Here is a 23,591-nt window from a genome sequence, read left to right on the forward strand (position 1 = left end):
ATTTCTATAATACTCTTTATTATCTACCTAATTGCTATAAATTCTAGTTCTTAGTCTAGAATAGCATTTTAATAATATCAGTAGGCTTCTTAAAGAATATATTACTAACGTCATTACACTAGAAGAGGCTATAATTATATTGAATCGGGCCAATCAGAGCCATTATTCATGCCCTTCGCTACGTGGGGCTAAAATTCGGAAACCCGGAAGGATTTACGTACGGATATATGTGACTGCGGAAATACAAACGAGGCGAAATCCCTTTCAAATTTCCTCCGCTTTGTTCGTTATTGTTTTCTGTAATAAATTAAAATCGTCACAACCAACGATGAACCGTGGCGCAGCAAGAGTGTGTCGTGCTTGCGAGCCATGTCGCCAGCGCAAGATCCGATGCAATGGTCAGCGCCCTTGCGAGAGAGCCTACTGCCAGGCCCATGTCTCTGAGTGCAAGTACCGTACCAAAGCCCGCATTAGGGGCTCTCTCAAGGCCATAATGAGTCACAGTACTGAGGGGGACAACTTGGCGCAGTCGTATGTCTCCTCGACGCCACAGACGATCCCTTTGTCTGCTCATGCCGGACTGGCCGGCGGTGGTGGACCTGCGGCACCAAACCCCGGACCACAAGCCAATGGCTCCTCAAGCCCGGATCACAGCGTCCACAATGGAATTACCGCCACGCATACAGCACCCACGGCAACTGACAGCTCGCAGCTTTTCTACGGTGCGTCGTCCAATTTCGCCTTTCTACACCAGGTCCACCGCGGTATCCTACAGAATACACCCTCTCAAGACCACCCGCGTAACCGTGAGGTCCAAGAAGGCGGGTCGTCGCTTGACATGTTCATGCAGCGAACGCTATTCTTTGGCACACCGTCACGCATCGATGCTGAAGTAGCCCGGCCTTATGAGCCTTTACAACACATACCGCAGGATATGGCTAGAAGCTTTTTAGACCACTTCAAGGATGTATGTCTCTTTCGTCTACCGTTCTTCACTCCACTCGAGTTGGAAAGCCTCTTCCATGATCTGTACTAAGACGACTAGGTTCTCTCTACTAGAATAAGCTTATAGCCATAAGCCTTAACTATAAATAACACTTCTAGCCTATAACTTAAATATTAATACTATAATAACTAACTAATAGCTATAGTATAAAGCTAATATAATAAGAACTTAAATAATAACTCTTTAATTAGCCTTAAAGGTATATAAAAGGCTTTAATCCCTTAGCTAAAAAAGATTAGCTTAATACTATATATATTTTAGATCTTTAAAATAGTAGCTTTAATAAGACTAATCTTTTATTAAAAATATTTTAATTAAACTTATATTAATAACTATATTTATAAGGCTATTATTATACCTTTTATTATAGTAATATATAAAGTAACTTTATAATATAACTATAGCTATAAAAGATTTAATTATAAGGCTATTATAAAGTATATCTTTATATAAGATTTTAATTAATTAAGTAATAAATTCCTTATTTAACTTACTTTATTTAATTATAAGACTATTATTTATATAGTAACTTAATTCCCTATAAATATTATTAATATTACTTAATAAAAAAAGGTATTACTATTTTTTTTATATAACTTAAAAAATTAAAAAAAAATTAAAGTAATTAAAAAACTACTTTAAGGAAACTATATTTAGATTATATTTATATTTAATATATAAATAGTAATTTATTAAAAGGGACTTCTAGATATAATATATAGTAATTAGAATTATTAAAAAATACTAATATATAAAAAAAGCTTAAAGAAAGTTTTATAATAATATATATATTAGTACTACTAGGGCTAAGATAAAAGTTAGACTAGAGAAGGTTTAGGGTAATTAGAAGGTAGTAGTAGTATTAAGTTTATAAGTTAGTTATAAGGTTAGAAAATACACTTTGGTTTTAACATAATGGGTACCGAGACAACAACGGACACGATAACAGCACCATATTGCCTCAGACCAAGGCCGTTTTCCTGGCTGTTTTGGCACTCGGCGCTCTATGCACTTCTCACACCAATGCAGCTGAGATCCTAATCACCAAGGCCAAGTATCACGTGGTTATGTACGACGATGCTGTAACATTGCAGATGCTACAATTCTCGCTCCTCATGTCCGGATACCAGCTAGATATGGGCCGGCCCAACTCTGCGTATCTACATTTAGGCGTGGCATGCCGAAAAGCGTTCGCACTGGGCCTGCACAAGGAAACAGCATCGACAATCGACAGCGAAGAAATCCTGGAAGCGCAACGGGCTACAATATGGAGCTTGTACTGCCACGAAACGTAAGTCAACAACTTGGATGTTGGCACTTGTAACCTTTTCAGTCTAACCGCCAAGCAGGGTGACATCTCTCGTTCTAGGCAGGAAATCCGCCCTCAAGATGAGTGACATCTCTTGCCCCTTGCCTGAGGAACGACCGGAGCTGGTTAGCTTCTGCCGACTCTCCATCATCATTGAAGAGGCTGTGGACAAGATATACAACCGCCGATCCGAATCCCTGCTCCAGCTCTATGAGAAAGCTGAAGGCGTGCACGCTCAACTCCTTCACTATGCAGGCAAGTTCGGCATCGCGTCATCAAGCACTGGTCACAACATGAAGAAGCTTGATGGTATAGGGTCCCTCATACTGCATAGTTGTAAGAAGCCGTGCCCCTTCAAAGTGGGCGAAATCTCCGTCAACTGACTTGGAGGCAGGGTACTATCTTGCCGTCATGCTTGTCTTTAGGCCATTTCTGGTTGCCGACTTTGCGCTGCGTTCTAATGGAAGCTTCAGGCACGAGGAGAGGATGTGGCTGCGACAAGCCTGTAGGTATGCTATCGACGCGGCGCAGGACTCCATCGCTTTCACCAACAGCATGTTCCAGAAACCAGATATAGTGAGCACGGTACGTCAGAGCATCTCTTTGGGGATTTCCCCGGCCTGGTTTCCTAATGTGCTGATGGATGTTGGAGTGCAGAAGGTGCGAATCCATGGCTTCTTCTTCGACGCATGCTGTACTGTCCTTCTCTACGATACTTTGTCCCACCCTTCGAAGTATACATTCAACCTGGAGTATATCCAAACCTCTCTTCGATGCCTGAATGCTATGGTTCACGACGAGCCCATGACGTCAGCAGCGAGTTCAATCGAGAAGATGTTGAAGGCAGTCGAGATGTCCATCGGGCAGCAGCACAACACCTACCATTTCCCATATCTAGCGCAGGATGCCCTCGCAACGCCAGCATCCTCTTGCAGCCCGAGCGCTCAGCCCGAGGGACGTCCACTTCACCGTGTCGACACGCGCTGGCATCCGATGGGCAAAGAAGACATGATACTATTTAGCGACCGTTCTTCATCCCTTCACCAGCCCAGCAGCGACCAAGGTCTGAAGCTTCACGAGTTCCCCATGACAGACTCTGGGGCTATTGAGCACGAGGGAGCAGCACCGCCACTTGATTTCTTCTCTAATTTTAACCTAGATGTCTTTGCAACCGATTTGCTCAATTTTTTCCCTGTCGGTATCACAACACCAGAGGGCGGCGGCACGCCTATGGCTAGAAGGGAGTGATTAGATTACTGATATAGATGAATAATTATGTTATTAACCAGTTAGCTGCTTTCCTTATAATTTGAATCCTCTTAATTAAAATAAAAATAGAAATAAATTAATATTACACTTCAGTCTCTATCTACTCAGCCTAAGAAAAAAAACAGTTAAGGATGTTAAAGTATATGTTAATTCTACCTTTAAGAAGCTGCCCACAACCTTATGTTACAGTTACAGATTCAGTCAAGTTACCGAAATTAGATATTACAGCATTATCACAGCATATTCGGGCGAGCATACTTTACGTCGCTTCCTAGATAACTCGCGCGTCTAAGGTTTCAAAAATTCTCCCCTTTAGGTCTCCGTAATTCCGTCTGTAGTTCCGTCTGTAGTTCCGCCTGTATTTCCGCCTGTATTTCCGCCTGACGTATTGATCCTTACCATTTTCAGCTAGTATGTGCAGTAGTAACCAGTCGGTATCTGAGTTTGTGGGTCATAACTTTCAGTATATCCGTAAAGCCGCTCGGGTGGATTTACACGGGCCGGTCGGACCCCTCGTGGAGTGTCACTGCGAAGAGATGCTAACACCCAGGCATTATTGCTTGTTCCATAAGGGTTTATAAAGAGATGGTGTGTCTGAGGTTTTGTTTTGTTATTTTTGCGTTAGGACTCATTCTTATACTCAACTGATCTTTATTAATTATGGATGCATCTGACAGCGAAAGGACTGTTTACGGCCTTCATGACAACCAACAAGAAGCACAGAAGCGACTCACCGTGTCCTTTCAAGATGTCGGCATAGATGTACACGGCCTGGGCGAGGACTTCGCCTCGACATGCACGTCCGTCATCACCGACTGGATTTCCTTCAAGGCGCACACCTCCAAGCGGGTAGGTGTCTTGACATACCCCTCTAGACTCGGCAAAGATACTGACACTCGATGTAGTCTATTCTCCAGGGAATCTCGGGTCAAGTTCGTCCAGGCGAGATGGTAAGCTGCCACTAATCTCATATGAATAATTGCAGGGCTTTTTCTCTGACGGCCTCTTGTCTTTAGCTCCTTGTCCTTGGAAGGCCGGGCTCCGGTTGCACGTCGCTACTCAAGGTTATCGCTAATCATGTCCATGAGTTCCCTGCGGTCAGAGGTCAGGTTCGCTACGGCAACATGGGTCCGCACCAAGCAAAGGAGTTTCGGCAACACATTGTCATGAACACTGAAGGTTTAAAGAAATAAGCGAAGCAGAGTTCAGTAGGCCATTTTGCTGACGTTTGCTAACTTAGAGGACGAACACTTTCCAACTCTCACGGTCGGGCAGACAATAGGCTTCGCCACAGCCACCAAGCTTCCTTGAACGCGGCCGGAACATCTACAGGACAAGAGTGAGTACGCCTCACAAACAACCGACGCGATCCTCTCATCCCTCGCCATCAGCCATACCAAGGACACCATGGTTGGCAATGAATTCATCAGGGGTGTTTCGGGTGGTGAGCGAAAGAGAGTGTCAGTGGCCGAGGTCATGGCTACGCAGGTAAGCAAGAATCTTGTCCAGCCATTTTTCTCTGAAACGTACGTTTGCAACTAACAAACTCACCAAAGGCGCCGGTACAGTGTTGGGACAACTCTACAAGAGGCCTGGACGCCAGCAACGCCCTGGACTTGGTGCGCGTCCTGCGACGATCAGCAGACGAAGAGCACAAGACCATTGTTGCAACATTGTACCAGGCAGGCAATGGTATCTTTGATCTTTTTGACAAAGTACTGGTGCTCTCTGAGGGGCGAGAGATCTACTACGGTCCTGCCACTGATGCGCGCAAATACTTTGAGGACATGGGATTCGTGTACGCTCCCGGGGCCAACGTCGCCGACTTCCTCACCGCTGTCGCTGTGCCTACTGAGCGGACAATTGCTCCGGGCCGCGAGGGCTCGGTACCAAACACAGCGGAGGAGTTTGAGGCTCGTTACAAATCGAGCCGGCATTTCGAGGACATGATGGGACGGATGACAGCAACCCGTGAGGATGTGCTGGCTCGCGAGGTCGACGACTTGAAGGCCATCCGAGAACTGGAGAAGAACCGCACATTCGGTTTCTTGTCACGAGTTGGGAGCCCATATCACGCTTCCTTCTACAAGCAGGTAATGGCGTTGACCAAAAGGTGTGTTTAGTTTGATTCATCAACGCAAGTTCCAGCCAGAACTAACTTCAAGACAGACAGTTCGAGATTCTCTGGGGAGATCGTTGGTCCAATGCTCTGCAGCTCGCCTCTTCAATCATAATGGCCCTTGTGGTAGGTAGTCTGAACTACAACCTGCCAAGCACCAGCCAGTCCATCTTCACCCGGCCTGGTGCTCTGTTCTTTCCGATCATGCTGTGGGCTATGAATATGATGTCTGAGACAGTCGCGTCCTTCATGGGACGGCCTATCCTGACCAGGCACAAGCGAATGGCTTTCAACCGTCCGGCCGCCTACGCCGTGGCCTGCATTCTCACGGATATACCTGTCGTGTGCTTCATGTATAGCCTTTTTGAGCTAGTGTACTACTTCATGGTCGGATTCCAGAAACATTCCGCTGGCAATTTCTTTACACTATGGTTTGTGTACCTCCTCAACACAGTCTGCTTCACTTCCTTGTATAGAAGCATCGGCGCATGGTGTAGGCATTTTGGTTTAGCCTCACAGCTGAGCGGTTTCGTGACGATGTTGACAATGGTCTATGCTGGTAAGTTCGGCCAATGTCTATTATCCGTGGTCGCAGTCATACTCACACAACATTGTAGGATATCTAATCCCAACTACAAGTATGCACCCATGGTTCCGCTGGATCGCCTGGATCAACCCAGCCACGTACGCGTTCGAGGCAGTCATCGCCAGTGAGATAGGTAGTCGTACCATGGAGTGTGTCGCGCCTCAGCTAGTCCCGCACGGTCCTACTTACGAAGGAAGCACGCATCGCAGCTGCACTGTTCAGGGATCCGCGCAAGGAGACACGATGATCAACGGAGAGGAGTACATTGAGTTCAGGTATGGAGCCACATCCGGCCACATATGGAGGAATGTAGGCATCCTTATCGCTTTCTGGATCTTCTTCGCCATCTCGGCTGCCATCGCTTTTGAAGTCAATCTTCACAGTGGTTCCGGCTCTAAGATCCTATACAGCCGTCGACAATACAAAGCACAGCTCAAGGAGGCCGATGACGTCGAGAAAGCCCAGAAGAAGAGCAATCCCGACGAGGTGGACACCATCTCCACCAGTTCCACAGTCTTCACCTTCAAGGACATCAGTTACTTTGTGCACCATGAAGGTCAAGAGAAGCAGCTATTGCAGAATGTCTCTGGCTATGTAAAACCGGGCCAGTTGGTGGCACTGATGGGGAGTTCCGGCGCTGGAAAAACCACACTCATGGATGTCCTTGCGCAGAGAAAGGACAGCGGCCGCATAGAGGGCAGCATCATAGTGAACGGCATGCCACAGGGCATCAGCTTTCAGCGAACCACGGGATACTGTGAGCAGAACGATGTTCACGAACCAACCGCCACTGTTTTGGAAGCCCTGCTGTTCTCAGCCCGTCTCCGACAGCCCAAGAGCGTCCCGGACTTTGAGAAGCAGGAACATGTCCGGCGCATCATGGATCTTTTGGAGTTTACCGTTTTGCAACATGCTGTTATTGGAATCCCTGGTGAAGGATTGTCTATTGAACAACGCAAGAGGCTGACTCTGGCTGTCGAGCTCGTCGCGAAGCCCTCCTTGCTGTTCCTGGACGAACCTACGTCTGGCCTCGATGGCCAGTCCGCTTACCAGATCTGTCGATTCATGCGGAAGCTGGCGGCCTCAGGCCAGACCGTGATTTGCACAATCCATCAGCCCTCTGCAACTCTGTTTGATAACTTTGACGTTCTTCTCCTTTTGGCAAAGGGAGGGAAAACCACTTACTTCGGTCCCACTGGCGAGAATTCGGCCGTCCTGCTGGACTATTTCGCTCGCAACGGCGCTCCCTGTGAGCCAGGCATGAACCCAGCAGAGCACATTGTCGACGTCGTCCAGGGGCGGTATGGAACGAGCATCGACTGGCCACAGAAATGGCTCGATTCGGAGGAGTTTAGTCAAACCATGGCCGAGCTGACAGCCCTCAATGCCTCAGCTTCAGCAGGGAACGCCGAACACACTGCCGCTGACCGAGAAGAAGACGTGAACGATTTCGCCAACCCTGTCCTCTACCAGATCCGCTTGGTCACCCAACGACAATTGGTGGCTCTCTGGCGGAATCCAGATTATGTTTGGAACAAGATAGGTCTACATGTTACTAATGCTCTGGTTGGCGGCTTTACGTTCTGGCAGATCGGCAATGGTTCCTTTGACTTGCAGCTCCGACTCATGGCGATCTTCAACTTTGTCTTTGTCGCTCCTGGGTGCATCAACCAGCTCCAGCCCTTTTTCATCCGCAATAGGGACCTGTTCGAGACCCGTGAGAAGAAGTCCAAGACATACCACTGGCTCGCCTTTGTCTCGGCACAGCTCATGTCTGAGATTCCTATTTTGATCACCTGCGCCACGGTTTACTTCGCCTGCTGGTACTTCACCGCCGGGTTCCCAGTCAAAGCAAGCGCATCTGGCCAGGTTTATTTCCAGATGATATGTAAGTGCCATCCACCATCATCTCGATGCTTCGAACTGAGACTAATTGACTTGGCAGTATACGAGTTCCTTTATACCTCGATTGGTCAAGTAAGTCCCCAGAAATTTTAAGCTGTCAACAAAACAAATCCACTAACTTGAGCGCTCGCAGGCTATCGCTGCTTACTCTCCAAACGAATACTTCGCCGCACTCGCCAACCCACTCATCCTTGGTGCTGCCCTTATTAGCTTCTGCGGCGTCGTTGTCCCATACTCATTGATACCGACCTTTTGGCGCTACTGGCTCTACTGGCTGAATCCATTCACATACCTGATCGGTGGTCTCTTGGAGCCTGTTGTCTGGAACGTCAAAGTCCAGTGCAAGCCTGAGGAGCTGACTTCCATCCCGCTGCCGGACAACACCACCTGTGGCGACTACATGGCCGATTTCCTCTCCGACAATGCCGGGTATGTGGTCGATGCAGGCAGCACACGCTCGTGCGATTACTGTGCCTATAGCACCGGGGCCGACTACATGAAGAGCATGAACATCAATGCAAGCTACTACGGATGGAGAGATGTAGGTATCCTTTTCACATGTTCTTTTGTGATTTTCATTGCTGACAATGTTATTTATAGGTTGGAATCACGGCGTTGTTCTGTATCAGCTCTTATGCACTTGTCTTTTTGATGATGAAGTTAAGAACTAGAGCAACAAAGACTGCAAATTAAGCCTTAGCTAAGGTAATATATTCTTTTACTTATTAGACTGTATATAGTATGTATTAGTTAGCAGTAGTTAGAACTGCTTGGGGGTTTGTGTTAGTTGGTGTTTGTTATTTACAGTTAAGACTTGCAGCTCAGAGCTTATTCCAGCATATAGAACTTAGTTCCTACTTTACCTTATATAATATATAAGTAAATATCAATAGGTTTTAATCTTTATTACACTCTAAGATTTATCAATATAGTTTATATTATAATTTAGTATTTATTATGCCATACAGCCTGATCTATACCTAACATTCTACTAAGACTAAGCGGTCTAGAAGACTTTTACTTCTGCAAGCCACATAAGCCAATATCATCCAACTTCAAAAAGCATAATTATTCTTACTAGGAAACTACTTTGCAATAACATTTCAGTAGATCATCACTTACGACATCGTTGAGAAAGTGATTGCCAATCACTTTGAAGGGCACATCAAACGAAACCACGACATCTGTGATACGCAGGACAGTCCTACGACGTTCGCATCGACAAGTCCCTAAAAGTCAACGCATATGGGCAATATACTTGTTGCCCTCCCTTGTGCTTGGTGAGTTTTATAGTGGATCCTTCTGATCTAGTGTCAGCGGAAGCAAGGAGTATATGCCTATGTGTGTTGATTTGTCTCCCCTGCTATTACGCTAGGGTTGAACTAGTTTCCATGCCGTCGAGCTCATCATCATCTGTCTTCTGACCCATCACATACAAACGCGAACCAGATTTTGCTCAGGGCACTTACATGTTTACGGCAATACTACCCAGCATCAGCCTCCACCTACCCCAGAAGTCAACTTGGACGACGATAACTTCATGGGGCCGACACCTGCACTACAACGTTACCTACTACCAAAGCACTTCAGAGCTCTTCTGTAAGAGAAAGCTTGGCTATCATGGATGCAACAGATTGCACCAAGAAGGGGACTTTGGCCTCAGGATCTATATCCTGGATTCGCATTGGTGATCGAGGGTAGTGACAAATGCGAGGATAACATGTATCTGTCGAAGCTTTGGGCTTGCATGACGATCCGAAATTGATATAGGGAAAGTGGAAATATAGGGCATAGATCAATCTTACAGTAGTTCAAAACATGAGTCACTCTTTTGTCCATTCCTCCCTTCAATTTGCATCTAATACTGATGCGATCTCTATCGTTTTGTTCAATACAGTAGCTAGTTTCAAGGGAGGCAATATCTATCTTCAGTCCATCTTGACAAGGCGAAGCGATTACCAAAGGGCTCAATGCCTGCGACGGCCTTCGTTAGCCTCGATTGGTTCATGTTCACGGAGCAGATCGAGGGAATCTCACCTGAAACTCATTCTCGCCATTGTAACTCATGATCATCCTTCAATATCTGGCCCCCCTTCTCATTCTAGCCTATGAATAACCGCTTGTGATGGCCATCAGCTTCTTCCCTGGTAATTTGCCCAGGAAGACTGAGATATCGGCTGGATAATAAATTGGCTTGTATGTATGAAGGTTACTTCGAGAATCTGCCTAGAGTCTTTTGCAGAATCTTGCAAACTCGGCACGAAGAACTTTGCATCACCTGATCTCCCCATTGTAGGGAATACTATACATCTTAACGGACACCCAATCAGTCGGCAGATTACTCTGATTATTCTTGATCTTGATCCTTTGACTTGAGCTGTCTTTGAGGGTTGAATGTAGGCTAGTGACGCCCCCTCTTTGTGTATACCCGCCGTTGAGCTCAATCATGAGATCACTCGGCTTCATCAGCATCCCTATACTTATATATTTTCCGTTATATAGTTATCTTTAATATTGCCTTTGCGTAACTTATATCTTAGCTTAAAGAAGTTCTCCACCTTGTTCTCTAGCTTTATCCTATATCTAATCATTCTTACTTCCCTTTCCAATTTCCTTGGCCATCTCTAAGCCAGGTTGATCTCCTGTTTCTTCATCGGCCCCTTGAGGCGTGAGTTTCAGCCATAGGATCCAACCGACCATTAAAGCCACAGTAAGAGGAGCGACTATCGCAAAATAGATCCAGATCTGCTGGCCATTACTTTCGAACTTGAACATATTAGTTGAGAACACTGTAGCAACAAAGGCGCCTGGCAGAAATAAAATCGTTAGAATTGATAGGGTTTTCATTTCTTTCGAATCTCGAAGAGCTTCTCCTGCTAGCCTGGACTGCACGAAACTGTCTTGTTGTGTAATCAGGTTGAACAACTGCGTACTTTGCTTAGTCCCTGTGTTCAGATTGTATAGCTTTGTGAGACTTACAACATTCCTTTGGCTCTCAATCGTCCCTGGTAGAGCCTCAATATCAAGGTCCAAGCCTTTGGACATTTTGGAATACAAATCCATCATGACTGCTAGTTCGTAATCGCTCCGGGCGTCTTTTTGGGGATAGGTTTGGATATCATCATCCTTGAGACTCCGCTGTCGGCGAAGCTCTACGAGTTTCTGCAGGCCTTCTCGGATTTGGTTTCCGAGATCTTCCTCGAAACTCCGCCGTCGACGAAGATCTGCGAGTGTCCTACTGCACTCGTGAAGTACCTTGCTTGATTTTTTATAGAGCTTGGTGGCCTTCTCCAACTTGCTGTCCTGCTCATATTGAGAAGAGAGATCTTTGTCCACCTCCGCAATTTTCTCTTGGACATCCTTCAGTGTCTTTAAGGTCTCTGCGAAATGTACCTTGAATAGCTGGATGGGTAATAAACTCTGATGACGTCCATGTTTGCCGGCAAGTTTTTGGACCTCAGATAAAACAGTCGAAAGGTCTACGCCTGCATCTGTTTGGATAACCCCGGAAAGCCTACTGGTATGGCGTTTCATATCTAAGTCTGTCATGGAGTAGAGGACCAGTGACCAGAACCCACTAGTATAAAAGGGAGTTTGAGCAATATACACTGGAAATATGGTTAGTAGTGGTTCTAAAGACAGTCTCACAGAAGAAATCGTGCATACCGTTCCGGACTTTACTGCCATCTCCATCGGTAGATATTTGGCAGCTGCCACGATCATGGCTTCGGGAAATTTCCAAGTCCCCTGGGAGTGGTATGAAACTCGATAATACCTCAACTCGAGGTTCACTAAGAAGATGCTTTATCTTGGACGTGGTAAGGCTCTTCTCGCTTGACTGCCTCGCACTTATTGGGTCAGATACTGAGTAGTTACGCGTCAACTGCGGAGGATACTTACATCAAGTTATAGAATTCATTGTCCCCAGACTGTTCATTCAGGATTCTCTTGTTGCCATCTTTGTCGATGGATACTACGGGTGGTTTCTATTATAATTAGCCCAGGTCTAGGTTCAAAGAGAAACAAACACCTTACCAGGGATTTAAAAATCCAAGAGAAGTCTTTTTCCAGATCTTCTTTTGCCAGTACATCCGGCAACCTAGTTTGCGCTTCTACAGGAGGACGCATGCCCCATACATCAATAAACCTGGTTTCACTCTTGCTATCCACTAGGATGCCCGGCTCAACAAGCCCACTGGCAGCTTGCTGCTGAATAGTTTCTTCTTGCTTCTGATTCTCCCAGTCAGAGGTCACTGTCGTCAGCGGTCCAATAGCGGCCAATGACGAGAGGTCAATCGAACCCAGAGCATTTGAGTTGGGATGTTGCATTCCAGGGGGCCATTTGGGGGGTGCAGGGATATTGAGAATGATCGGGTCCTCTTCACTATGCTGTAGCCCGGCTTGTATATCTCGAAATAAGAATCCGGAAACTTCTGCTTCGATATCGAATTTTGCGCTGAAGGAATCACCAGTACTTCGTTTCAGCAGAACGGCTGACTGAAGATACGCTGGAATACCTGAATGGAGAGTTGAATTTTCAGTCAACCTCCAGATCACAGTGTTGAAAGAACCGTAATTCCTTCCTCTTATCGACTGCATACCATCGATAGTGACACTGTCGGTTTTTTTCTGCACAGTTCTGTCGCTCAAACCCATTCCTACTCCTGCATTTACTCCAGCTTCTATGTCGCTGCTGACTGTAGTTTCCTGGGTACTGCGTTCCTATAATATGTAAGTATGACAAGTAGACGGTATAGAGCAAGTTCCAGGGGAGGCTTACAATTTGAGAACTGCCATCGGGGGCAATATTGGCGACGATCGGATCGCTGTTCTCTTCATAAAACTGGACCGTGATCTTTACCGATTTAATCCGACCGTTCAACCTCTCAGCTGAAAATCTGAATTTGAAAAGTAGTAACGTAGCCGGCTCCTTGTCTGGACTCATGGAACCATGAATAGTGCCTAGAAGATTCACTTGGATACGACATGGTGATGCACGGTCCACGATACCCATTCGCCGAAAAGGAGCACCGGGATCATTACGAACCATGATACTGATACTGCCAAGTGGGCAGGGCTAAGGGATTTAGAGATCAAGGTGTGGATGAGTGACTAAAGATTACCTCGACAGGTCATGTTTGAGGGATTAAAAGAGAAGGAACAGAAAATGACAATGAGGGGGTTGCGGCTGGGATCATTGTCTAATGTTTATCAGTATGTATCATTGGTTAGAAGCAGTGATTCGCAATGGAGGCCTATCACAACTGCAGCAGCGACGTGGTAAGCGCCGTGGCGCCTCAATGCCAAGGCAAATGTCTGATTAACGTTGTGGGGCCGCCCGGGCCGCTACGAGGAGGTTACCCTAAGCATCTTTGGTATCAACTTAGCTCAATCGATCACGTTCTTCCAGCGGTGTCATTCTCGTGGAAGCCAAGGTCTCATATCTGTCTCGCTTCACGAGCCTTCCATTGAAGCAAAGAAGCAGACTTGCAGCAGCAGATGTAGTCTTTGAAAGGAAAACAAGTGTACTGCTTCTGATCTGGTGGGTCTGTAGAGGCTGGTAAGATTATCAGGAGTCTGATGTCCTCTTTGCCTTGTGAGGATCTAGTTTGGCAAGCAAGCTTAACTCAAGCCTGCAATGCTAAAAGTGCCCTTTACAGCATCAACGCGTGGCATGGATACTAAAGAACAAAAGGAGTCAAGTACTTTCGGCCAGGCTCAGGGTACTCTTTACTTAATTTATCATGGCATTGTCTTCTGAAGTAAGAATGCTCTTACTGCAAATGGATACAACATCACCAAAGACCTTGTCGCGAGAGTCAAGCAAACCTGGAGAGTGCTAACGAATCTCAAATGCAGCGACATCCAGCGACAAGATCCACCCGTCTCGTCCTGTCTTGGTCTCCTTGTGCGATCGTGGCGGCAGATGGACTTCTTGTGCGCTATCGATATCGCATTCATTCCGTTGCGCCACAAACTTCTCCATCTACACTGCATCTATGTCTTGATTCACGGTGTACACTATTACACGCTGGGTATTCGCGTGGAGCAAGATGTCAACTGCTTGACCTCTCTCCTCCGCCCCAGCCCTTGCGTCCTCCGCTGTAGTCTCCATCCACTCTCTCGCCCGTAAGAGGACTGAGTTCCAGCTCGTCTCCCGCCGGTGGTGCTGTTGAGCGTTGGTGTGATTGGACGCTGAGAATCACTAGCTTCATGACCTAATTTCTGCATTCGTTTCGGCATGGTGGATATGGCGAGGGCGCTCTCGGTTCGAGCTAGATTTCCGAGGTGTTGGCGGGTTAAAGGTTGATGGGTTTAGTAGTGTTTGCGGGCTGTGCCTGGGATAGACTGGGCGCCTCGAATGTCGGCGACTATCTGTTGGGACAGTCAGTGGACTGGAGATGTGTAGTCTGGTCTAGAGACAGGTCTTGAAGTGCAGGTGGAGATAGCAGTAAATATATATTGAAAATTGAGAAGGATATCTACTCTAACAACAGGTGGACTATTTAAAATGGTCTACGGAGACTCGAAACTGTTGTTTTATCCATATTCTTACAGGTGAGTGGAAAATCAATCAGCCAGTAATTGGCGAGCCAGTTCGAAATCCATATTTTTGCGAACGACGGGGTAAGCAGACAACCATAAGGACCGCATCTATTGATGTAATGAATTAGCCAGGCGTCTCAAACAAACAGCAGCATATCAGCCTGCACCCAGATAATATTGCCAATGCTTACTCTTTGTTATTCCAGAAATGTTCCATCAGTATTCTCATTCGTCGAACGATCGAGTCTAGAAGTATGCGGTTGTAGTCTTTCCATTCTTTCTGAAGATTGGGGATCGTGACGCCAGCACCGTTGGTCGCGTACCAGGTGTCGAAATCACCCATATGGTCATAGATGGCTTCGTAGACGGCGCAGTACTTATCCCATACTTGTTGGTTGTTAAGATAATTGAAAACCATTCCTGATATAAGGTATTAGCAAATCATGGATTGCTGGCCACAGCTCTCAAAGAAGCCGGACAAAGCTTGGTGAGGGACTGGGAGGGGACGCCTACCCATTTCTTTGACATGTTGGAGTTGCTCATCGGACGACATGCGGTCGTATTTGTCAGGATCAGTGGGATTAACTCCGGTGAACATCTAAATATCCAAGTTAGCCGGTGTTGAAAAATGCAAAAAGAAGGAAACTGTTCACTTACACATCCCTTCTTCAGATTGGGCCTGGCTAGGAAAAGAGTCAATCTGTCAAGATGCGATGCGCTACCCAGCTCTGAAAGTAATATTTCTGCAAAAGAAGCGAGTATTATCTTGGGTTTTTGGGCTAAGTTGATCTTCCAGTTCGGGTTGGTCTTTTTGTTCCTGACCCATTCGCGTGTCCAACTACAGGGGACTTTAGGCTGCGGGTTTGTAGGCATGGGTTCCTGGTTGCGAACGTAACCTTTATCAAGCCAATAATTGAAGAAGTCTCCGATCACCTGGCCCTCGAATACGTGCTCAGCTGCTCTGTGTTAGCGCAATATTCTCTAGTCTATCAGCAGTATTGGTAACTTACTCTGGTAATCGGCTCGGACCTGTGAAACAACGCCTGTATGCTTATCCTTCACCCAAACCTTGTCGGCCTTAGATAAACCTTTAACTCCCCACCAGTGGCAGAAATCGGAGGTATTTCCCCAATATCGAGAGACGGAATCCCATTTCCCTCTCTGAATCCCCTCCCAGGGATAGAAAGGGTCACTAGGGAATGCTGGGTACTGGTAAGGGGATCGAAGTCCCTCCTTGTCGTTGGGGCCATCAGGACACACACTTACTTCCTTGGTCATCATGGTAGCCGATCCAACCTTTCGACGATGCAACTTGTGTGCAGGGGACTCGGGTACGGGCAGGGCCTCCGTATCATGATTTCTTTCGTCTTCACCTCGAGCATGGTTTACCTTCAGGGTGCCCAGGTACCTGTTGACATTGGTCCGCCAATCTGGGAAGTCGCCGAGGCTATCGCAATCAGGACAAGGTGGTATGTCTGAAAACCCCCACTTCTGTTGCATATTAACACAACCACAGCACAGATCGCTTGACTCCTCGCCGAAGTCACGACAACCTTCGCAGTTGACGCAGTTCAGTTTTGGCTGGCCATTGCCCAATTCCTCATCAAGGCCAAGGTTGCCCTTGGTTATGGTTACACCCGGAAGTATATCCCAGCCATACAACTGCTTGGATTGTCGGCGAGCAAGAGACATCAGGCGTGTTTCGTCTTCTGCTGCATCAGATAGAAGAGTCTCGTTAAAGTCTGGGTCAGAGGACAACGGATTTGGCGTGCGCTTAGACCTGGAAGCAGTAGAAATATCGGCGTTTTTGAAGCATTGCGCTCCATTTTCTGGCGTTTGCTATAGAAGTGTGAGAAAACAGTAGATAAAAAACAGGAAAATACGACTTACCGTCTCTGAAACAAGACGAGCAGAGCCCTCTAGCGCGTCCCAGCCGATGGACTCCCTACACCACAAGAGACTAGATTAGACCTGAATAGAGAAAGAGCAAAACGCATGTCGTTCAGGGACTCACGCATTGTTTGCCAGTTGGAGGATATCGGTTCTAACAGTCGTTAGATCAAAGTATGTTCCGCACCGGGTATAGAACTTACGAGAGTTCGTACTTGGCGCACGACTCATCCGAATTTTTCTTACTCGGGCCGAAGGTGAAAGTTGATAAGGTGCTGTAGGAGAGGGAGAGCTGAGGCAATGTCAGAGGCGCTGACTCCTGCTTGTCATGAGATGGAACGAAACGCTTCCACTTACATTTGGCAATCCACTTTCGACATGAAATAGGTCTCTGTACAGGAAAAACTCGATGTTGAGGCCAAACGTAACCTGACTGCCGATTGTAATCGCGCCACCGTTTTCAGGAGAGCCGTAAAGCACATTGTTGCTACCCAACTCGAACTGGTCCTTCTTGCGCTTGTTCCCAAACTTATCCGGGTCGTTGTGGTCGTCCTTGACAGGAAAATCCGCCTGGAACTTTCCAAAGTCAGAGACAACACGAGCACTCAGACGTCCGTTGAAAGATGCAGCGGGGTTTTCGTTGTCGCGGTCAGTACCGTTGAATGTAGCAAGATGGTAAGTAACATCATAATACGGCTGGAATGAAGCCAAGCCACTGGTATGGCCTGCATTGATAACGTGGCCATCAAGATTGACTCTGCTGTCTTTGTCCAAAGTGGCAGGGTTTCCCTTGCCTGCTTTCGTAACATCAACGGTACCGATACCGCCAAAACCGAAGGTCATGTCGCTCTGGCCTCGAACTTGGAGAAATCCATGAGATTGTTTGGCGTCCCAGGATCCGCCTTTTTCTGTTCCCTGTACCAGAGTCAGACGCTTATTCGCTAACTCACAGAAGCAGAGGGTACTGAACTTACAATTAAAGAGAATCCGTAGTAGAAGGAAGCATCAATTTCGCCATTGACATAAGCACCGAAGCCTTCGCTATAATCGGTTCCATTGATGGCGCACCCATCAACAGTCTGCCAGTAAAGCGGTGCACTCAAATCCTTCTTGATCTTGGTGGCAGATCCCGGATCAAACTTGAACTTGTCTGTGTCGTCGTAGACAGAGTTCCATTCAAGGTCAGATGGTGCAAAGAATCGCTCGTCGAGATGCTGTAAATCTCGAGACTGGATACCAGGACGATCGACTAGCTGGTCCCAGTACCCAGGAGTGTTGGAGTAGTCCATGCGGATGCTGGTGTTGTTGGAGTCCCGGCGCATGAGCTTGAAGTTGAAATCGAAGGAAAAGTCGAAAACCTGGGAGAAGCGTTGGTGATGCGAGAATGCCTCGGGAATAGATTGGTCTGCGCTACATCAGATGACTGGAACGGATAGCAACGGGCGAAGTCCTTACTTTTGGATGCCGTGAGAGAGATGGCCCGAACAAGCTGGTTTGGAGCGCACTACATAAGGTGGTTAAGTCTTGTTTTTCCAAAGAAGATGATGTTGATACATACGCTATCAGGCATCTCGACAATAGTTCCCTCGATGCCACGCTCCATGATCTGGTAGCACCCTTCCAGATCGCCACTAACACATGTAACACGCGCAGTACGAGCAGCATCTTTGGGAAGATCGAGGACATCCTCGGGACAGTCGAGGAAGACAAACGGCTCGGGCTGGCCGTCTCGTTTGCGGAGGCTGCTGACGACATGCGAGTCACCCGCCAAAAGAAGGAAGCCAAAGGCAGATGAGGTAGGATCAGTTCCGTCAGAACCTCCAAATGTTATCAAACCGTACGATGGCTTGCTTCCAGACGCAGGGAGATACTGCTTGGGGAACAGCTTATCCAAGTCGACTAGGTCAAAGTCGCTGTCTACACTTTCGAGCAAGGAAGGATCTGACACAGCGCGGAGCGACTCAAGGCTGCTATCGTCGAGGTCGATAGCCCAGATCATTACTCCAGACAGTCCTATCTTATTGGCATAGTCGATCTTGGCCTGGATAGTTGACGGATCATCATAGCTAGCGAAGCGTTAATGATTTAGGCATTTGCTGGGACTGGGTACTCACGAAATCCAGCTGTTCCCAGCGTAGACCAGATATCGCGCAGCTGCCTCTTTGTCCAGGTATGAAGTGGCGCCAGTGCTTCTCAAGATATCCTTGACCTCTAGATTCCATTGTCTTAGCTTGTTCCAACAAATTCATTTGCAGAGCTGGCCTCTCCTACCTTTGTAGGACAGGATTCCTGCCGTATTTGTACAAGGTCCCGCAGCGCCGGGACCAGTAAAGGCGCAGCCCGGCTTCCAACACGAGCTTGAAGCGAGAGTAAACGATCGGCCGTAGAAGCCCAAGCCCAAAACAATGCTTGAAGGTTTTACATCAACGCGCCAGAACTGTCATCAATCAGCGATGATTTGCGGGTAGGCGATTCTTGGCAGAAACACTTACCAGATCGAGAGCAAGGTCGATCTCCGTCAGGTTAGTATGGGAGAGAATATGTTTGCCAATTGGGTTGTCTCCATCCCAAACACCATGAAGATCATATGACATGAGGTTGATCCAATCAACATGTTCTGACATGTTCTTGACATCGAAATGGCGAAGGTACCAGTAAGAGGTAGGGGCTGTGAAAGTTGAGATATAATCTCGTCCGCTCGTAGCAAAAGCCTCACGAAGCTCTTTGAGAAGTGCAGTATAGTTATCTCCATCCTTGTCAGAGCCACCACGGTCCTTGGCTCCGGGATACTCCCAATCTATGCTGAGTTAGTAACGCCATGTAAATCATACCTATGCCCTCAAAACAAGGCGTGGCAGTAAAGTAGCTGAGACGTACCGAAGTCTGACGAGACAAGTAGAATTAGTAAAACAAGATATGTCAGGAAGAAACTGAACAATTGACTTACCAACCCCATCATAACCGTATTCTGACAAGAACCCCAAGAGGTTACGGATGAATGTTGCACGATTCGCTTGACTGGATACCATGGTGGGAAATACGCTCTGCCAAGGGCCGGGATCGTTAAAAGTCCAGCCTCCCAATGCAATCATGATCTTCAGCCCCGGGTTCCGGGCCTTCAGTTCACCAACGTTCCTATACACATCTGAACTCAGACCATCCATGTTTGTGACACGAAAATTCGAGTCGATGTATGCAAAAGATACAATGAGATGCGTGAGGTAGTTCACAGGGATTGAACCAATACCCATCTTACCGCACGCATGCTGATCGTTCCATGCTTCCCAATAACCAACTACACGTTTCCGAACGTTTGTAGGTGATGACTTGGGCTTAGGCTGGCTGCAGTTCGATTGGCAAGACTTACCACAGAACTCTGAAGTAGTTCCACAGAAGCCATACTGAGAGCAACATACATTCAGAGGGCAAGTCTGGCCTGGCTTAGCAGCGTTGACACCACAGTCAGCTTTGGCGTCACAGTGAGATTGACAGCCTTTGCCGCAGTATTTGTCTCCAAAGCCGCACCAGCCATCCTTACCACAACAAGCCTTGTTGGAGCAGGGCTTGTCTGGACCGCAGCTGAAGTCTCCAGAGCCAGACGCACCGGCGGCTGCGCTCTGCTCTCGTGGCACAAGAGATCTGGAAAAGATAGACTCAACATTCTCTACGTCAACTGACGCGCAGAGAATGGGAAAGATACAAAGATTGAGTGCAAAAAAGAAAAGATAGACAAGGAGTGCTGGCGGCTTCCTGGAAGCTGCCATGGTGAAAAAAGGAACTAGTTGTAGCGAGCGAGTGTTGACAGTTTTTTTCATGAACAATTCAATCCGAGAAGAAGGGGAAATCATATAGAAACCTCGAGCAAAGATTGAGTTCCTAAATCAACATCTTGCTAGCTAAACGCCCTTAGGCAAATGTCAGACCATCCGGCGCGCTCCTTCAGCATCGGATAAGGCGGCAAGCACGATGTCGTTGAAATGATCAGGGGTATTTGTGGTGCTGAAAATCACGATTTCCAATAAAGCCGTAACTTGACGCTGTATGCACGGAAAGCACTCGACCGAGTGAGCAGTCCTCGGGGTGAGGAAAAACAGCGGAACGGCTTACACCAAAAATCGCTGATCTCCCACCAAAGCCCGTCCGCTGTATTACCTCACCCCCTAGGCAGTCTAGCTGAATGAAGTTGTTCAGGGTCTCGACTGGGGCTGCGGCCCCATCGGCTGAACAAGTGTTACGGGGAATGATCCTTCGGAGATTACTGGAACGGGAAGAGATTTGCAAAAACAAGTTGATAAAAATGTCTTGCGCCAACAGATAAGTCGGGCCGGGGATGGCGCATGGACAGCAAGGGATATGTAAACGTGCATAAGTTGCAACAGAACTAACAACCAACAACCAACAAGTGGAGTCTGAGGGAAGTAGAACTAACAACCAACAACCGTGAAATTTTATCTCATGGGGCCTGAAGGTCACCTCGCCTACGAATTGGCTATTCCTTAGCCCTGGGAGTTGTCAGTGCAGCAGCAATTGTCTTGGCACATGTTGCCGTCTAACCGTCGCCCTCGGTCCCGAGCTGCGTCCAAGCACCTTTGCGACAGCTACTGCAATGATGCAAGCACGGAACTGCATTGCGGCTGGTACTTGCAATTATAAAATTTAATTTAAGCTAAATGACTCACTCTAACCTTGGTGTCTCATTTCCATACAATCACATGTCGACATGACCCATCCCGTCCCTCTTGTGCTTTCACTAACTCACGTTCACCCCCAACCAACTATTTTACTCAAGCTTAGTTTTTGCACCGACTATACATCCTTCTCTCGTCTTTCTAGGACAAGACTTCTTTCCCCGGTCTCAATTGTCCGAGCTTTTATTCACTGGCTGCCAAAATGCGGCCTATTCTCTTCTACCCGGCCATCATTGGTGGAGTGTTGTCGAGCGTTATCTCAGGAGCGACAACCTGTACTCAGTATACAGTTCAAGAGAAAGACACCTGCCGTAGCATCGCCAACGCATCCAAGGTCACCTACGCCCAGCTTCTGTCGTGGAATCCAAGCCTTGACGTCACTTGCGGGTAAGTGTGAAGGATGCCATGAATATTCCAGAGAGCTAAGCATATATATAGAAACTTGAGCAAGCAGAAAGATGGCAAAATCTGCATCAGCAATCCGCTTGGTAACTTTGCTCTTCCCAGCAGCTCAAAGCCAGTGGCTACTCTCATCACTACAGAAGCGTATGTAAGATTTGTCCATCGCATAATTTATAGACTGACAGTTGTATAGCCCCGTGCCTTCTCCGACTGGACAAGGTACTAACGCCCATTGTGGTGAGTGGTATCAGGTAGCTCTCGGCGACGATTGCTCGATGATCGCAACCAATCACAGCATTACGAGGAAAGACTTGTATGGTATCCCTTACTGCTTCCAAATTTCTTCATGAGCTAACGTAATGCTTTACAGGCTGTTTCTGAACCCAGAACTCTTCGACAACTGCACCAACCTGCTGGCCGACGTCTATTACTGTGTCCAGCCGGTTGGTTATATTTCTACATATCCCGGATATGATGGCTCCTCTACAAGACCGCCCATCAAGCCCGTGCCCGCCACAATGCTCCCTAATCCGGATCGCCCAGCAAAAACCAACAGCTCAAATATTCAGATAATTCCTATTGCTAACGGAACTCGTCTAGACTGTTACAAGTAGGCCATGCACATTTAAAAGACACTGCTTTGATGGCTAACTACGGTTTAGGTACATTTATTTCACGAATCTGACCGAAAGTGCTGCTGCGGATTGTTGGAGTTTAAGCAGGCTTTTTGGCCAATCCCCACAGGTAAGGTCATGCCTAAGGCAACTGGTACTGGAATGATATAATGTACTAGGTCTGACAATCAACAGGACTTTATTCTCTGGAACCCGTCATTAGCAAGTTCCAAAGATACAGAGACATTTGCTTTGACAACAGCCAGCCCTGTAGCAAACCCATATGCTTATCCATGCACCGTCTCAGCCAACTCGTCATATTGTGTGATGCTGGCCTCCCCTACACCAGGTAAGTATCTTTCTCCAGTATATAGATGTCCACGGCGATGCTGACTGGTAGCTTTTATAGAGCCGGAACAAGATTTCGTACCTCCTAGCCCTCTTGCAGCTGGAACCCCAGCCAATTGCACAAGATACCATCAGGTTCAATCCTACAACACCTGTGAGAACATCCTGGCTCAGTTCTACCTTGATATTGAACAGTTCTATGCCATGAATCCAACAATTGGTAAGGACTGTGCTGGGCTTGCAATGGGTACATATTATTGCATATCAATTTGGCCAAACGGTCGTCCGTCTCCAGTCCCTGAGGACGAAGACGATGACGATGACGGCCTCACTACGTCCGTTGTTTCCAGCACCAATGTCGCTTCCGTCACAGGCACAACGGCATCCACACCGTCACCCATTCAGACTGGCATGGTATCGAACTGTAACAAATTCTACAACGTGCAGGATGGCGATGGCTGCTGGGCCATTTCTCATGACAACAACATCAATCTTGATGACTTCTATAAGTGGAATCCTGCTGTTGGGAAGGACTGTTCTACTTTACAGCCCAGGTTCTACGTTTGTGTCGGGACTCAAGCCAGTAAGACGTCAGTCTCAACTCACACAACGACTCATACAACGAAAACCTCGACCTCAGGTGGCATCCCTACACCAACACCGACGCAAACTGGTATGGTTAAGGGCTGCAAGGCGTTCTACGAAGTACAAAAGGGCGACGGTTGTTGGGCCATTGCGAACAACTACAAGATCAAGCTTGACGATTTCTATAAGTGGAATCCTGCTGTTAAGACTGATTGCTCTGGACTACAGCCAAATTACAATGTCTGTGTTGGTGTGTAGATATGCGTTTTATATCGCAGGAGTGTCTGGGACCTTAACTATGGGTATCTATTATTTCTTTAAGTA

At 47.2% G+C, this 23,591-nt stretch overlaps 8 protein-coding genes across 8 annotated transcripts; 6 read left to right on the top strand and 2 right to left on the bottom strand.

Annotated features, from left to right (window-relative positions):
* Positions 1-328: 328 nt before the first annotated feature.
* Positions 329-1,151, top strand: J7337_013925 (uncharacterized protein; the record flags this gene model as incomplete). Its single annotated transcript, XM_044831400.1, has 2 exons — positions 329-967; positions 1,146-1,151. 2 exons carry the CDS (start codon positions 329-331, stop codon positions 1,149-1,151), a joined length of 645 nt encoding a protein of 214 aa, XP_044673786.1.
* A 922-nt stretch (positions 1,152-2,073) lies between these two features.
* On the top strand, positions 2,074-3,563 carry J7337_013926 (uncharacterized protein; the record flags this gene model as incomplete). The annotated part of the gene is made up of 3 exons (XM_044831401.1): positions 2,074-2,297; positions 2,356-2,624; positions 2,710-3,563. The coding sequence occupies 3 exons, from the start codon at positions 2,074-2,076 to the stop codon at positions 3,561-3,563; spliced, it is 1,347 nt and encodes a 448-aa protein (XP_044673787.1).
* Positions 3,564-4,244: 681 nt separating this feature from the next.
* Positions 4,245-4,777, top strand: J7337_013927 (uncharacterized protein; the record flags this gene model as incomplete). The annotated part of the gene is made up of 3 exons (XM_044831402.1): positions 4,245-4,433; positions 4,490-4,534; positions 4,601-4,777. 3 exons carry the CDS (start codon positions 4,245-4,247, stop codon positions 4,775-4,777), a joined length of 411 nt encoding a protein of 136 aa, XP_044673788.1.
* A 214-nt stretch (positions 4,778-4,991) lies between these two features.
* J7337_013928 (uncharacterized protein) lies at positions 4,992-8,865 on the top strand (the record flags this gene model as incomplete). The annotated part of the gene is made up of 8 exons (XM_044831403.1): positions 4,992-5,072; positions 5,141-5,697; positions 5,754-6,156; positions 6,223-6,262; positions 6,321-8,177; positions 8,235-8,266; positions 8,328-8,739; positions 8,795-8,865. 8 exons carry the CDS (start codon positions 4,992-4,994, stop codon positions 8,863-8,865), a joined length of 3,453 nt encoding a protein of 1,150 aa, XP_044673789.1.
* Positions 8,866-10,777: 1,912 nt separating this feature from the next.
* Positions 10,778-13,244, bottom strand: J7337_013929 (uncharacterized protein; the record flags this gene model as incomplete). The annotated part of the gene is made up of 6 exons (XM_044831404.1): positions 10,778-11,119; positions 11,174-11,802; positions 11,861-11,904; positions 12,095-12,180; positions 12,230-12,916; positions 12,975-13,244. 6 exons carry the CDS (start codon positions 13,242-13,244, stop codon positions 10,778-10,780), a joined length of 2,058 nt encoding a protein of 685 aa, XP_044673790.1.
* A 1,683-nt stretch (positions 13,245-14,927) lies between these two features.
* On the bottom strand, positions 14,928-20,394 carry J7337_013930 (uncharacterized protein; the record flags this gene model as incomplete). Its single annotated transcript, XM_044831405.1, has 13 exons — positions 14,928-15,160; positions 15,254-15,338; positions 15,398-15,696; positions 15,751-16,579; positions 16,631-16,685; positions 16,834-16,922; positions 16,988-17,545; positions 17,605-17,988; positions 18,189-18,696; positions 18,745-18,841; positions 18,902-19,067; positions 19,123-19,427; positions 19,578-20,394. The coding sequence occupies 13 exons, from the start codon at positions 20,392-20,394 to the stop codon at positions 14,928-14,930; spliced, it is 4,425 nt and encodes a 1,474-aa protein (XP_044673791.1).
* A 1,126-nt stretch (positions 20,395-21,520) lies between these two features.
* J7337_013931 (uncharacterized protein) lies at positions 21,521-22,334 on the top strand (the record flags this gene model as incomplete). The annotated part of the gene is made up of 3 exons (XM_044831406.1): positions 21,521-21,705; positions 21,757-21,864; positions 22,091-22,334. 3 exons carry the CDS (start codon positions 21,521-21,523, stop codon positions 22,332-22,334), a joined length of 537 nt encoding a protein of 178 aa, XP_044673792.1.
* Positions 22,335-22,661: 327 nt separating this feature from the next.
* Positions 22,662-23,525, top strand: J7337_013932 (uncharacterized protein; the record flags this gene model as incomplete). The annotated part of the gene is made up of 2 exons (XM_044831407.1): positions 22,662-22,683; positions 22,744-23,525. 2 exons carry the CDS (start codon positions 22,662-22,664, stop codon positions 23,523-23,525), a joined length of 804 nt encoding a protein of 267 aa, XP_044673793.1.
* Between the last annotated feature and the right edge of the window lie 66 nt (positions 23,526-23,591).

This window comes from Fusarium musae, chromosome 12, assembly GCF_019915245.1.
Source record: "Fusarium musae strain F31 chromosome 12, whole genome shotgun sequence".
NCBI classification, from domain to species: Eukaryota; Fungi; Ascomycota; class Sordariomycetes; order Hypocreales; family Nectriaceae; genus Fusarium; species Fusarium musae.